Genomic DNA, 13,177 nt, shown 5'->3' with positions numbered 1-13,177 from the left:
GGCCCAGAAACACAAAATTTAGGTTACCCTAAATCCAATGTTCTGTTGTGATAACAGTTTGATGAAGTTTTTATAGTAACATAAAAAAAGAAATTCATAAATCAAGACATTTCTCAGATGGTGGAGAAATCAGTAGACAAGTTCAAACAAAGCAGGGGAATCCATGTTCTAGGCCTCATACATTATTTCCAGACACTCTGAGCCTTTGGTTTGGTGGAAACTAATGGTCTGTTCAGTTAGCACATTTCAAAAAGGGTTTTGCCTATTATTGCCTAAATGATAGATCAGACACAGAGATCAAGAGATGATTATTAAGGGGACTGAAGATAGCCCAAGATAAATCATGACTAGGATCCGGGCCTAGGCTCCAACCCCTACACAATCACTGAAGTTCTAATCAATGAATCAACCCCACAGAAGGCTCAATGGAAAGTGTTGTTCTTTCCAGGGACAAGAATTTCCCTTCATACCAGTTTGTCTTTAAGGCAGAACTGCATTCTCAGCCCAGGGATGCTCACATGGTAGTCCAGGTCATCTGGATGGTGGTTTGGGGTTTTGTAAATGCTTTGTTGCATTCCTAAGTGGCTTGCACATTCATGAAGAAATATAGACTATCTATAAATTACATGAGAATGCTCTCAAGTTTAAGGGAAAATAATTTATCATCTTTCTATGGTTCTGTGGGAAATAAGAGGAAAATGGCAATGCAGAGGCAATAAATTAAGTCTTTGCAAACTTATGTGGAGTTTAGGGTAGCCCTAAACAATGCTCCTTATTTCTAACTTGTGAGATAAATAAATAGTACTGTCCTAAGGATGGCTGAGGTTACGTATTTAGAGGAGCTGGAGAGGAAGCTCTGCCTATACAGAGTTTGCCATGCAAGCATGATCCCTGGCACTCACATAAAAAGAAAGTTGGTAGACATGGTGGCATATACTTATTATTCCAGTGCTGGGCAGATGAAGAAAAATGGATGCCTGGACCTCACTGATCACCCAACCTAGCCTAATCTTCGAGTTCTAGATCCCAATAAAAGATCCTTTCTCAGAAAACAAATCAAAATCAACAGCTGTTTGGAGGCCATATGCACAAATTCATAAATACCTACACACACACACACACACACACACACACACACACACACACACGTGCATGCGTGCTCAAATAGAGCCAGGTATATTCTGGCACATGCTTTCAACTTCAACGTGTCAAAGGTCATCCTCAGCTACATACAGAATTCAAAGCCAGCCTAGACTTGAGTACCTGACTCAAAATAAAAAAATAAAAAAGACTAGATGCACATAAATAACTATTCGATAAGTATCCACTGACCACACATGAAATTTAAGATGCAAAATGAAAATCCATTGATGTTGTAGGATATTTGTACACAGTGTGATGATATAGTACTGTGACTGGTGCAATAAAACGCTGAACAGCCAATAGCTAAACAGGGGAGTTAGGTGGGAGCTCTGGGCAGAGATAGAGTGCTGGGAAGAAGGTGGAGTGCCCAACCAGGTATGGAGGGGCAGCATGAGCAGTACAGAGTAAAGGTCACAATGCCACATAAAAGAATGTAGATTAAAAGATATGGGTTAATTTAAGTTATCAGAACTATTTAGGAACAAGCCTAACCTAATGTCAAGCATTCATAATCAATAATAAGTCAGTTTTTTTGTGAGGTGGCAACCCCAAAAAAAATCCATCTACACATTAAAAATTATAGACTGGCTATTTCTGACATCTCTGATTGAGCGGGGGCTATGTCAAATTCGTTCGCTCTGTATTCTGTCCGTCGATTTTCAGCCTCTCTGACTTGAGTGACAGAGAGCACAGCATAGGCGAGCAGTGTGCATATTTTGAAGGCAGTAAACAACCACCAGCCTGAGAAACTGAAGATCTAGTTCATGGCAGAGTCCAGAACAGGTGTGTGCCATTCATGAGAGGACGTGGAAGAGGGAGAAGGAGAGAGCACGTGCATGTATGCATGTTCATATAAATGCAGAGGAGTTGCCTTTAAGGAGATCAGAGGACAGACAACCTCAGGCGCTAAAATTCAGAGGTCAGCCTCTTTTTTTTTTCTTTTTTTTTTTTTTTCTGAAACAAGATCTCTTACTGGCCTGGAATTCACTAGGCAGTCTAATTGGCTGGGTATCTATATCTCCCCAGTGTTAGGATCTTTACAAGCATATACTATACCCTGGCCTTTTTGACGTGGGTCTGGATGTTTGAACTCACAGTCTCCTCATGAGAAAAGTGCAAAGACAACCAACTGTTGTCTCCCCAATTCCATTATCCGAGTTCTGCCATAAAATACCCTGAAAGAGGCAACGTGGGGGTTAAGAGCTTGTTTGAGCTCACACTCCAAATGATATCTCATCATTGTGCAGAAGTCAAGGCCACAGGGACTTGAAGCAGCCAGTCACTCAAACAGTCAAGAGCAAAGAGAATAGATATATTCATGCCGAGTTTTGCTTAGCTTACCTTCTCCACTCTTACACAGTTAAAGATCCCCTGCTTAGAGAATGACATCGCCCATGGGGGGTTGGGGTAGGTCTTTCATTTCAATGAAAGGTGTCAAGACAGTGTTCCATAAGCATGGCCATGAGCCACCCTAATCTAAACACCCTTCAATTACTACTAATGTTTCATTTTTATTATTTGAATACTCACAAATTAATCCCATGAATCACTACAAATCCCATGACATCAACTACTCTATGAAAAAATCCAATGTACTCAAAAAGTTGATTCAGAAGGTTGATTTTTAAGGTGATTTTGATTATAACCAATATAAGTAAAATACACATTAATCAATTCTCAATACCCAGAAATTAAGCATAATCAAAAGTGGTGATATCTTGACTTCATTATGACATTTATATATATTTAAAGAACACCAACAAAAACTACAGCAAATTAATTTATCATCACATTAAAGATGGAGTCCCTAGGGGAAAAAAATTCAAGACACCTAATTTCTATAGGAGCCCTGTAACCATTTCCCCACAAGCACCTTCTTCAGCTCTCTCAGCATTCGCCCTGGGTATCTTCCACAGAAGGCCACTGCAAGCATCAGTCCTTAAAGAAACATACATGGGTGAAAGCAAATTTGCAACCTGAACAAGATAACAAAGGCAAATAATAAGGAGCAGATCTCTGAGTGGTTTTGGCTCTTCGGGGGAGTCACACTCTGCTTTCCTTTTCACAGCCGGCTTCCCCAAAAGACTGAGTTACTCAGCACAGTTGCAACCCATCCCTCAAATGCATGCTTCTCTTGTCCTGTGCTCTCCCCACCACTTCCCAAAGCCTTGCATGGACTGACTACCTGTGCGCCATCAGGTCAGAGTTCTCTCCGCATCCGTCCTTGGCCACTCATGTCTTCTTTCCGGAAAATCTCGACTTACTTGGTGCCTGGGCATGCTGCCATCCTGTTCAACTTTCAACTGCTCCTTCTTTGTCTCTCCTTCCTCTGGCAACCCGCAAGAGCTAGCTGGTCCCTGAAGGACAGCACTTTGCCCTCCCCTCCCCTCGGCTCCCACTTACCCCTTGCTATTTCAGCCATGTGTAAGGTTTCACGTGCCTATATTTCCATCCGCCTCCCACTCCAGATTCTTGCAAACAAAAATAAAAGTTCCCATACTTACTTTCCAAAAGTTTTCTGGATGTCATGTCAACACCTCCAATTCAAACTGGCACCACAATACACTCCGTACAGCACTTCCTTCCTAGGGTGATATGGTCTCCTTCACGTTTAACTTCAGTTGTCATTGAAACTGCGGTGTGTTGTGGGACATTTAAGGGGTGGTCATGGAAGTGTCTCCTTTGTAGACTAAGGTCAATATCTCAGGAATGATATTTACAGATGGGGTGGTTTGGTTTCCCCTTCCCCACCTCTCCTCATGCTTGGTTATCTAGTAGTACCTTCTACACAACAGCAAAGTCCATACCAGACACCAGTACTTAGAAACTGCACTCTAGAACTATAAGAAATCCATTTTCTTTCCGTAGCAATGATGGCACCCATTACAGCAGCACAAAGTGGATTAAGACACCAATAGTTTTGCTACCTGCATTTCCATTTTCAATTACACATAATCAAAACCTTATTATCAATAATCTTTCATCCCACTCTCTCTCTTATTCTCTAACATTCAAATAGTTGCTCAATCTCATTTATTTCAGCTCCTCCATATGTCCCACTTCCCAGTTTCCAAGCACCCCATCTCCCCTGCATCTGTCCAGTTTCCCCCAAGCACTCTCCATCCCTCTTCCTGAGGTCCTGACTTATCTGCCTTCTTCAGTTTATCATGCAACAGGGCACATTCCAACAGAGACTGGATTCTTATCATTATACACCATTGTCTAGCATGCTTCTTCCCAGTGGCAAAGAGCTAAAATGAGGGATAACTACTCCAGGGCTCCACGTATAAGAGAATGATTAGTGGTATGGCTGCTGGTGCCTGCAGCATCTGAAACCTTCGTCCAGGTCTGAAACACCAGTGTTTGCTTTCAAAGGTTATCACTCACACCCGAAAGCATCCTGCACAGAGGGAAGCAAGAGCATATGACCCTCCCTGCTGCTGGAGTCGAAAAGAAACCAACAAAAACAAAATGAACTGCCAAAACCCAGTAAGCAATTACGTTGAGCCTGGTTTCTCTCCCTCCTATTAATAGAAGCTCTTCCTTCATCGAGGCTTCTAGAGAAATCGCTTTGCATTTCTTTAGAGAATATCTTCTTCTCTGACCACATGGATCACCGCACAAAACACCCTTTGTTAGGGTTTGCCCATTCATAGAAAGGATTATGGGAGGAGCAGATGGGGACGGCACTGGGGATAGTACATCTCAGGACAGCTCCCGGTGAAAGCTTGGGAAAGAACACCCTTGCAGTCTTTGGTCTCTGCTGAATCTTTGGAGATACACCATGGCATGTCAACCATAAGGACATAAACCAAATGTCAGGAGGACTGAGTTGTAGCTCATATTGCTTCTCTCTCTTTCTGGGACTTTGAGCAGGTCACGTGACTAATGTAGGGATGGTGTTAGATGACCTGGAAAATGTCTCCCAACACTAAGTGTCCAGTCAGTATGTTTAAACTCTGTATTATTAAGAAAGAGGAAGGCAAACCCCAGAGCCTCTCTGCTTTTGTAATAACTCAGATCTCTCCAGAAGAGTTGTCGCCTGTGGCAGTCTGTCACGGGCTTCTCCTAGGTGTTGTCACATGGAACATGTGATCTCATGAGTGGCATGCAAGAGAAAGGGTGGCTTTTCAATGACTCTGCTCACAGGTAGCATGCCGTTTCTACTCTTCCAATTATCCAGAAACCCTGGTAGGAAAGGAGGGGAGATAAGAGGAGGGAGGAGAGATGAATCTTCATGTTCTAAGAGAGAAGAAGTGAATGCCAGTAAATTCTCATCATATCTGCACAGTGGATATTAGTGATTCCCCATCAGTGAAAAACTTCATTTTTCCAAATGCTTTATACAGAGTCCTGACAGTGTTCTGAAGGTAGAGAAGATGCTGCCATATTTAATTTATCAGTGCGAAAATGTGTTCAATGAAGTTGACCAAGATATGTGACGTCACAGAACTCCCTACTGTCTATGGTGGGACTTGATTCTGTGTCTCTTGCTCTCTGCTTGCTAATGGCTAAAAGAATTTTGGGTTTTCCTATCAGAAGACTTACATCTGTCCTTCATTAAACTGACAAGCATGGGATCTCCTTGAATCTTGTCCAGTCCGCTTTCTATTGCTGTCATAAAACACCATGACAAAAAGCAACTTGAGGGGAGTAAAGGGGGTTATTTTATTTTATAGCTTGTAGTTCATCATCAAGAGAAGTAAGGGTAGAAACTCAAGGCAGAACCTGGAGGCAGGAACTGATGCAGAGACCATGGAAAGGTACTGATTACAAGGTTATTCACTGTGGCTTGCTCAACTTGCTTTCTTATACCATGCAGGCTCATCAGTCCAGAAGAGACACTCCTTCAGTGACCTGGGCCCTCTTCACATTATCAATTATGACAATGCACCATAGGCTTGCCCATAGGTCAATCTGGTGAGGGAATTTTCTCAACTGAGGTTCTCTTTCTAAAAGAACCTCCAGGGTGTGCCAATTTAACATAAGACAAGCCAGCACAAGCCTCTAATGTGAGATGGCTCAGTTGTTAAAGGCACCTACCCCAAAGCCTAACAACCTGTATTTGATCCTTGGTACCCATGGGATGGAAGGAGAGAACAACTTCAAAGGTTGTCCTCTGACCTATGCACACTCACATGTATGCACACACACACACATATGCACACATTGTCGCATATATACTCCCAACACACATAAAATAGATAAAATGAAAACAATAAAGGCCTAGCTGACAGTCAGTCCTTGGGAAGATTGACAGATATAATCAACGTGAAAGTGCCCATCACAGAGCAAAAGGTAATTGACCACTACATCCATTTCATTCACTTAACTCCATCCCAGTGTGGGCAAGACTGTTCAAAGATACAAACCATGTATCTTTAATACCCTAGGGCCAGCCCCTGCCTGTAGAAATTCCCTTTAAGTTTTATGAATTCATCCAAAGCAGAGTTGATTGCATTAGAAGTCATCAATATAGGAACTATGACCTCCTTGGAGGTCAGGCAGGGGGTGGCATTTTCCCAGCACCTGATATAGTGCCTGGAACTGCACAGAAGCTCAGAGTACAGTTCTATTGACTAGACCGAGTGTGTGCACTGCAGCATACTTGCTGAAGGGGCGTCATGGGCTCCAATACCATGCACTGTAGGTACGGTCACCTTTGTTTCTTTTGGGTGATGACAAGAAGCAAGAGAGGAAAAGAGGGAAGAAGGGAGAGGAGGAGGAGTGAGGGGACAGGAGAGGAGGAAAGGGGAGGGGGAGGAACAGTGCTAGAAAAGACTGAAACTCAAGAGAAATAAGGGCGTGGTTGCTAATGTGAAGAATCATTTGATCATATTTCACAGCAAAATAAGAAAATTCCCAGGGATGAGAGAGCAAGATCTCAGCCCCATGACCGCAAGGAGTGCACAGACAGTGCAAAAAGAAAGGCCTGGATAGTGGAGGAAAAGGGGGAACACCATCCCTGCCCCCCTTCTTTGACCATGACCTGCAACGGGCAGTCTCAAGCTCATCTCCTGAGGCAAAGGCCGAGCTTCAACTTCAAAAACCAACTAGAATGATCCAGCACCAATGGGCCTCAAGCTCCTTCAGTCAAGTGACCTTGGATGCTTGTTTCCATGGTAACAATGCACAACCCAAACTGTTCCTTCCTGTGTAGGAGAGAGAGAGGGGAAAGCAGGATTTAACACTGGTTTTTCTCTCTCCTGACCCTTCTCCTTTGGCAAATTGTCTCCTTCTTCTGAGTATTGCAGTCTCCTGAGAAAAGCATCCCCAGAAGAGGATGTTTCCGTGACCCTATTTGCAGATGCATGCCCGGGACAGTTTTAAAGGAAGATGGAAGCTGCATTGGCTTTGGTTTCACACGCGCTGGGTGTTCCCCAGCCACTCGCTATTCCTTTCATGACCAGCTCACCAAAGAGCAGGCCCAGCGTGTTATCGTCACGTTGAAAGAGAGAAGTCAGAAAGGGTGGAGAGCTTCCCCGAAGCTCCAGAGCGCGCAGTAGCCGAGTTAAACTAGAAAGCGGACCCGACAAAGCTGGGCGTCTACCAGCCTCCTCAACACATGGTCCTCCTGTAGTCCAGCCCTAGCCTGAGGCGCTGTCCACCGCCTTGCTGCGGCTGCCTGAACGTCTGCCCCAGCCCCAGTCTCTGCCTCCTCAGTGTACCCTAGAGTTTTCTTCAGCGCTGAGCCCTGACTTTTGAGTATGGAACTTAAAAATTAAGTGTGGAGTTCAAAATGCATTATAAAATCAATATTCTGCCTACCACATTTCAGGTTAGAGCTACGTTTTACTGGATGACACATGACCTTTCTCCACGTGAACCATGAATAAGCATGTCTTCCCACAAACCCTCATATCACAACCTCCAAAAGCACCAGACAGTCTGCTTTCCGACCAGGATCCGGAGCCGAAAGCACGCAAGCCTTGACTCAACTTCTGCCCTCCCTGGGAATTTTGATCCCACGATTCTGTCGCTTCCTTTGCAGTATCTCAATGTAACTCTGATATACACAAAGGTGTAATCAGAACAGCATGGAGCCAGCAGGATGGCCTGTTTACCTCATCCTGCACCATTCACGTGCTTTTGAAATATGTTTCTAATATCTGAGGTGCACAGGGCCAAGTTCCCTTCGCAGTTTTTCACAGGCATGAGTAAATCCACACAGACCAAACCCCTTGGGCCTTAGGTTCTGCTTAGAAGTTCTTTTTTTTTTCTTTTAAGGAAAACAAATATTCCATTAAAATGACACAGTGTCCTCTGCATATTTTTAGGACAATTAGAGTTTAGAATTCCCTCTTCTTCCGCCCATCACAACAAAATGTTTCCTTAACTATTTCCTCACCAAGGATGAATAGAAACCGAGGTAAAGGTTTTCCTTATCTTTATTTTTTTTTTTGAGGTTGAATGTTTATTCAGGGGGTTATGGAGGAGGAAGGGTAAAGGGGAAGGGGAGAGAGAGAGAGAGAAGAAGAAGGAGGAGGAGGAGGAGGAGGAAGACAGAGAAGGGGAGAAGCAGAGAAGTGGGGAGAGAGGCAGAAGCAAAGCTGCCTCTCCGAGAGGAAGACGGAAAAGAGAGCTTCCTTATCTTTAATATATTCTTTCCATGCTGCTTTTCAATGATACTGGATGGTGGATTGAGGCCATTGCTGTATTATTCCAGAAGGATCCAGGCTCCCGTGCTCCATTGCCAGAACAATCTTTCTTGGGCAATTATTTGCAAACCTATGGAAACATTTATTTGAAATAGAAAAGACAGGCGAAACTCACGAGAAACAGATACACATTGATTTAAGGAGAATTTTTATTCCCCTTGTCTGCTTGGTTTGAAATTGGGTGATAGGTTTTGGTCCTTTTTCCTCAGCACTTCTGGCTGTGAAAATGAACTAAGAAAGGAGATGCTGCACAGGCTGGCTATGGCTCAGCCTGTGAGACACAGACACCACAAGACTAAGAGGGAGAGACGTAGAAACCATTCTCACTGTGGAGGAATCTGAAACAGACCCCAGCTGCGGACATTGCGTTTGATTGCGTTCATAAGTCTGTTCATATGGCAACACCCTACCCGTTAAGCCCAGGCTGCTGGGGCCACACATGTGGATGACGTTTGCCAAGTCAGGGTGCAAATCAAATGTTTTCTTGCAACCAAATTTGGAGAGACATCTTAGCAGCACTTGCCACGCCGCTCACATGCAAGTCCAAAAGCTCCCAGGCCTTTGCAGAAGGTGATGTAAGACCATCCTTGGCTCGTTTTCCAAACCATGCAAAGTGGACCAAATGATAAAAATGACCCTACATGCTCACTGTGTGGGGGCCAAAGACATGGCTTTGTGGGAGCCTGACCCTGGAGGCGAGCAGAATCCAGTCATGCCTTGCATTAGCATAAAAACTAGAAATTTATGTGTCGATTGAAGGATCAAAGAAGTACGACTTCTCGGGAAAATGTGTTTATTTAAATTAAAAAGTTTTGTGAAAATTACAAACCATTAAATACAAAAGAGAACTGTCTACAGCTCAATGTATGAGAAGGAAGTATATACATCACTTTGTAATAGGCAGAGACAGACTTGCACCAAACCGGGATTAAGCAATGGAAAATGTGACAACGCACATGTCTGTCGCAGTAAAGTTTCAGAATTCAAGTGATTCCAGGCAAGAGGCCAAACTTAACTTGGCTTCTTTCTACTTAAAGAGCCCCCTTTGGAGTTGATCCACATTCTGAATCTTAATGTGAACAGAGGGCCCCTTCCCCTCTCCGATGCAAATTACCTCTAACTCTGTATCAAAAACTGATTGAAAAACCAGCTCCTAAATTGTTAGTCCCTCACAGGGACAGTAGTAACTGCTTTGTCTCCAACCCAGGGAGAGCTAGGATAAATAAAAATTAAAAAGGTTTTTCATTAGAGTCAAGCTTGGCATTTGGGTTTTTTTTTTTTTTCTGCTTCCTTTCGAAGGTCTTCGGTGGGCAAAAGACCTTCTGCAAGTTCTGGACCACAGGATGACATGGAGCACTGGCAAGTGGCTCTGTGAAGCTCCGTTTAGCCTTCTCTTTCCCTCAGCTGGGAACTTTAACATCCTCCCTTCTACAGAACTCTGCAGAGGAAACTGAGCTGTCTGCTTCTTCGGTCCCGTCCTGGGAAAGCTACAGTAGGGATGGCGGCTGATGAGCCCCAAATTCCCAATTACACCATCTAGTCTCCAACTGCGCCTTTAAGTCAACACATCCTTCTCTAGACTAAGCGGCCAAAGGGAAAATACTTGGTCCAAACTTCCTCACCCCAGGCCTTGGAGGATTTATCACACAGTACAAAGTCTAAAGAAGTCCTCCCAGCCCCCTGGGGCTGCACAGCCTCGGGAGCCTCATGAAGGCAATGAACCTTATGATGACAAGCCCAGGACCACACAGTAAATGAGCGTCAGAGCTCAGTTCAGGAAACACAGTGTTTGGACCTCAGCTCTGTGCAACCTCTCCTGAATATGTACTTCTAGGTCTCAGCTTCGTGACAAAATCCCACATTGCGAGGCCCACACATGTCCTCTCTGGCTTCGGAAAACTAGGCTGGGAAAAAGAGCCATAGCAGAGCTATCAATGCCTTTGCCTCATATAACCCTACCATTACCCAATCTGTGAAGGTCAGGAGTGCCACCCTGAACAGCTATCCTGAATGGGGGCTTGATTCTGAGGAAGCTCGCTGACAAAGAAAGCCATGCTCACCTGCAATGCTGTACAGTCACAAGTCAGAGTTCAAGCTCACAGGTGAGACAAAAGCTCAAAATAGGTCATAGCTTATACCCTCCGCTAACGCGGACATATGTACACATTGCTTTCTCTCCTTGCATTGTGCAAACAAGCTGGGTTCTACCTCCAGCTTTTTCCATATCGCAAATTGCCCGTCAAGTATTCCCCTTCATAATCTAAAAGACCTCCCAAAGAAATGTGTAACTCTCTGTGACCAAGTGCCACAGGCACACAATAAAGATACTTACAGCCGATTAGATCTAGAAGAACAAAGCTCTAGGCAAATTAACAAATCAAAAGTAGTCCTTCAGCCTGCCCTGGGCAGTTGTCAGCCCTGGGCACAGACAGAAGCTGCAGAAGTTACCCAGGGCATCCAGTGAAAATAACAACACGTTATCCAGCCAGATGCTGAACAGGGACCCCCAACACCCAGACCCCAGAGTAAATGGTCATGCTGTGTGTCTCTGGGACTTTTTCAGTGGTGGGTCCGAACCACAGGAACCTTGAGGACTCCAGATGAGCCTTGTCTCTCCCTCCCCCTTTTTGGGGGCTTGCCCACAGTCTGCTCAAAGTGGCAGCTGCAGAGCAAAAGTGAAACCAGGCACTTGGTAAATATCTCTCCTCTGTCAAGTGTGGCTCACGGAGCCACCTCCAGGGTCCTGGGGGGTGCTAGGAATTCTGATGGATGTTTTCTGAAGACCCTTCACTGCTTTCATTGAGAGGTGTCTCAGAGGTCTCCTCCAACTCATCATCAGCCCCTTCCTCCTGGATAGTGAGGTGCACATCTGGAGAGGAGGACTCGGAGCTCACACTGTCCCCTTCCATTGAGCAGAGGGTGCAGGACAGCGCAGGCGCCACGCTCTCTTGCAGCATATTCAGCATCACGGGCACCTGTGTCGACCTCAGGCCAGACATCATGGGCAGCGGCTTCATAGCCTCCCCCCACAGCCTTTCCTCGTCTTTGTACAGCAGCAAGAGGCTGGACTTCTTCTCCCGCCTCTTGGATTTCATGTAGCCCAGCATGATTCCGATCAAGAAAATGCCATAGAAGGACATAACGACCAGGATATAGAAGTATTCATTGCCATTGCCACTGCTGTTACTAGGCACACGGGACTCGAGGGGACTGCTGGAGGCTGCAGTGCTGGGGTGTGTGCTGTTCAGAGACTCCATCCTCAGCATTGAAACGCCGCTCGCACAGTGGGGATCTGGGGAGAAAGCTGCAAGTTAGACCTTCCTCGTGGATTCACAGGACAGGCAGAAGGCAAGCACATGGCTCGTGAAGTTGCAATAGATCGAAGAGGTCATCAAGAATAGGAATGAAAGAAATAGCAGAACGTAAGGCATCCTGTCAAACAGTTAACAGGGGTTAGCGCTGAAGGCTTGGAACAAGTAAGAAAACAAGGGAGGAAATGGAATAAGAGAGAAAAACTTTCACCAGATAGAAAGATAGTTAATAGATGATGGATAGATAGATAGATAGATAGATAAATAGATAGATAGATAGATAGATAGATAGATAGATAGATAGATTGCCTCTATTTGCATTTTGGAAAATAACCGTGCATTAGTTCTGAACTTTAAATATTACATACTGTCTAGGAATTCATAGAAAAAATATTATCTTAACATTTCAAAGGCATACTTTTACTGGCAAAGCAAAAGCAAACTTTGCATTTTGTTTCAAAAGCTTCCGCTTTCTCAAATCCAAAGTTAAGATTCTTTAGAAGAACAAAAAAAAAAGCAAGAAAACTTTCTCTATTAATAGTTAAAACTATTTCTCTCGCGTGTCTCCGAAGAGAAGGAGGCTCGCTCACTTACCAAAGGCTGACAGTTCGTCCCAAGTGTGGAACTCCTACACGGCTGAATCCGAGAACCTTTTCCTTCTGTGTCAGGCTCCGCGCTCTGACAGCCCCGTTGCTGTCCTCGGGATATATAGTCAAGAAATGCATCGTCACGTGTTCTGGGAGGAAAATTTACAACAGGGGTTGACTGTGGCGGAGCCAGCAGTGAACTCAAAGCACTGCACTTCAACTCCCTGAACTTTGCAGCTGGGATGAGAAGGGGGGGAGTAGGAGCTGCTTGCTCCTCCCACCTCTGCTCAGAACAAGAAGATTCAGGTGGCCAGAGCTATGTGCGAAAGAGGAGAAAGAGTGTGCTGTGTTTGAAATGTTACCCCAATGCTGACTGCCACTAAGGAGGAGGAGTTTATGTTTCATTTCCCTTGCAGGAAGTAGCCATTCTGTCATCTATAGGTTTTCACAGGAAATCCAACCCTGTCATTAGAATCAA

The 13,177-nt window shown here is 44.6% G+C and overlaps 1 protein-coding gene across 1 annotated transcript; it reads right to left on the bottom strand.

Annotated features, from left to right (window-relative positions):
• Positions 1 to 10,259: 10,259 nt before the first annotated feature.
• On the bottom strand, positions 10,260 to 12,788 carry Kcne4 (potassium voltage-gated channel subfamily E regulatory subunit 4). The gene is made up of 2 exons (XM_041650391.1): positions 12,707 to 12,788; positions 10,260 to 12,093 (listed from the first exon to the last, which is right to left on the bottom strand). The coding sequence occupies exon 2, from the start codon at positions 12,065 to 12,067 to the stop codon at positions 11,555 to 11,557; it is 513 nt and encodes a 170-aa protein (XP_041506325.1). The 5' UTR covers positions 12,068 to 12,093; positions 12,707 to 12,788; the 3' UTR covers positions 10,260 to 11,554.
• Between the last annotated feature and the right edge of the window lie 389 nt (positions 12,789 to 13,177).

The sequence above is a fragment of the Microtus oregoni genome, unplaced genomic scaffold, assembly GCF_018167655.1.
Source record: "Microtus oregoni isolate MIOR12 unplaced genomic scaffold, Mior012 000004F_ref0000308, whole genome shotgun sequence".
In the NCBI taxonomy this organism is placed as follows: Eukaryota; Metazoa; Chordata; class Mammalia; order Rodentia; family Cricetidae; genus Microtus; species Microtus oregoni.
Note: the sequence above shows the minus strand (reverse complement) of the source record. Positions and strands in the feature narration are given on the sequence as shown.

Bases quoted from the DNA above. Each gene is read 5' to 3' on its own strand.
- Kcne4 (XM_041650391.1), bottom strand. From the start codon at position 12,067: ATGCTGAGGATGGAGTCTCTGAACAGCACACACCCCAGCACTGCAGCC.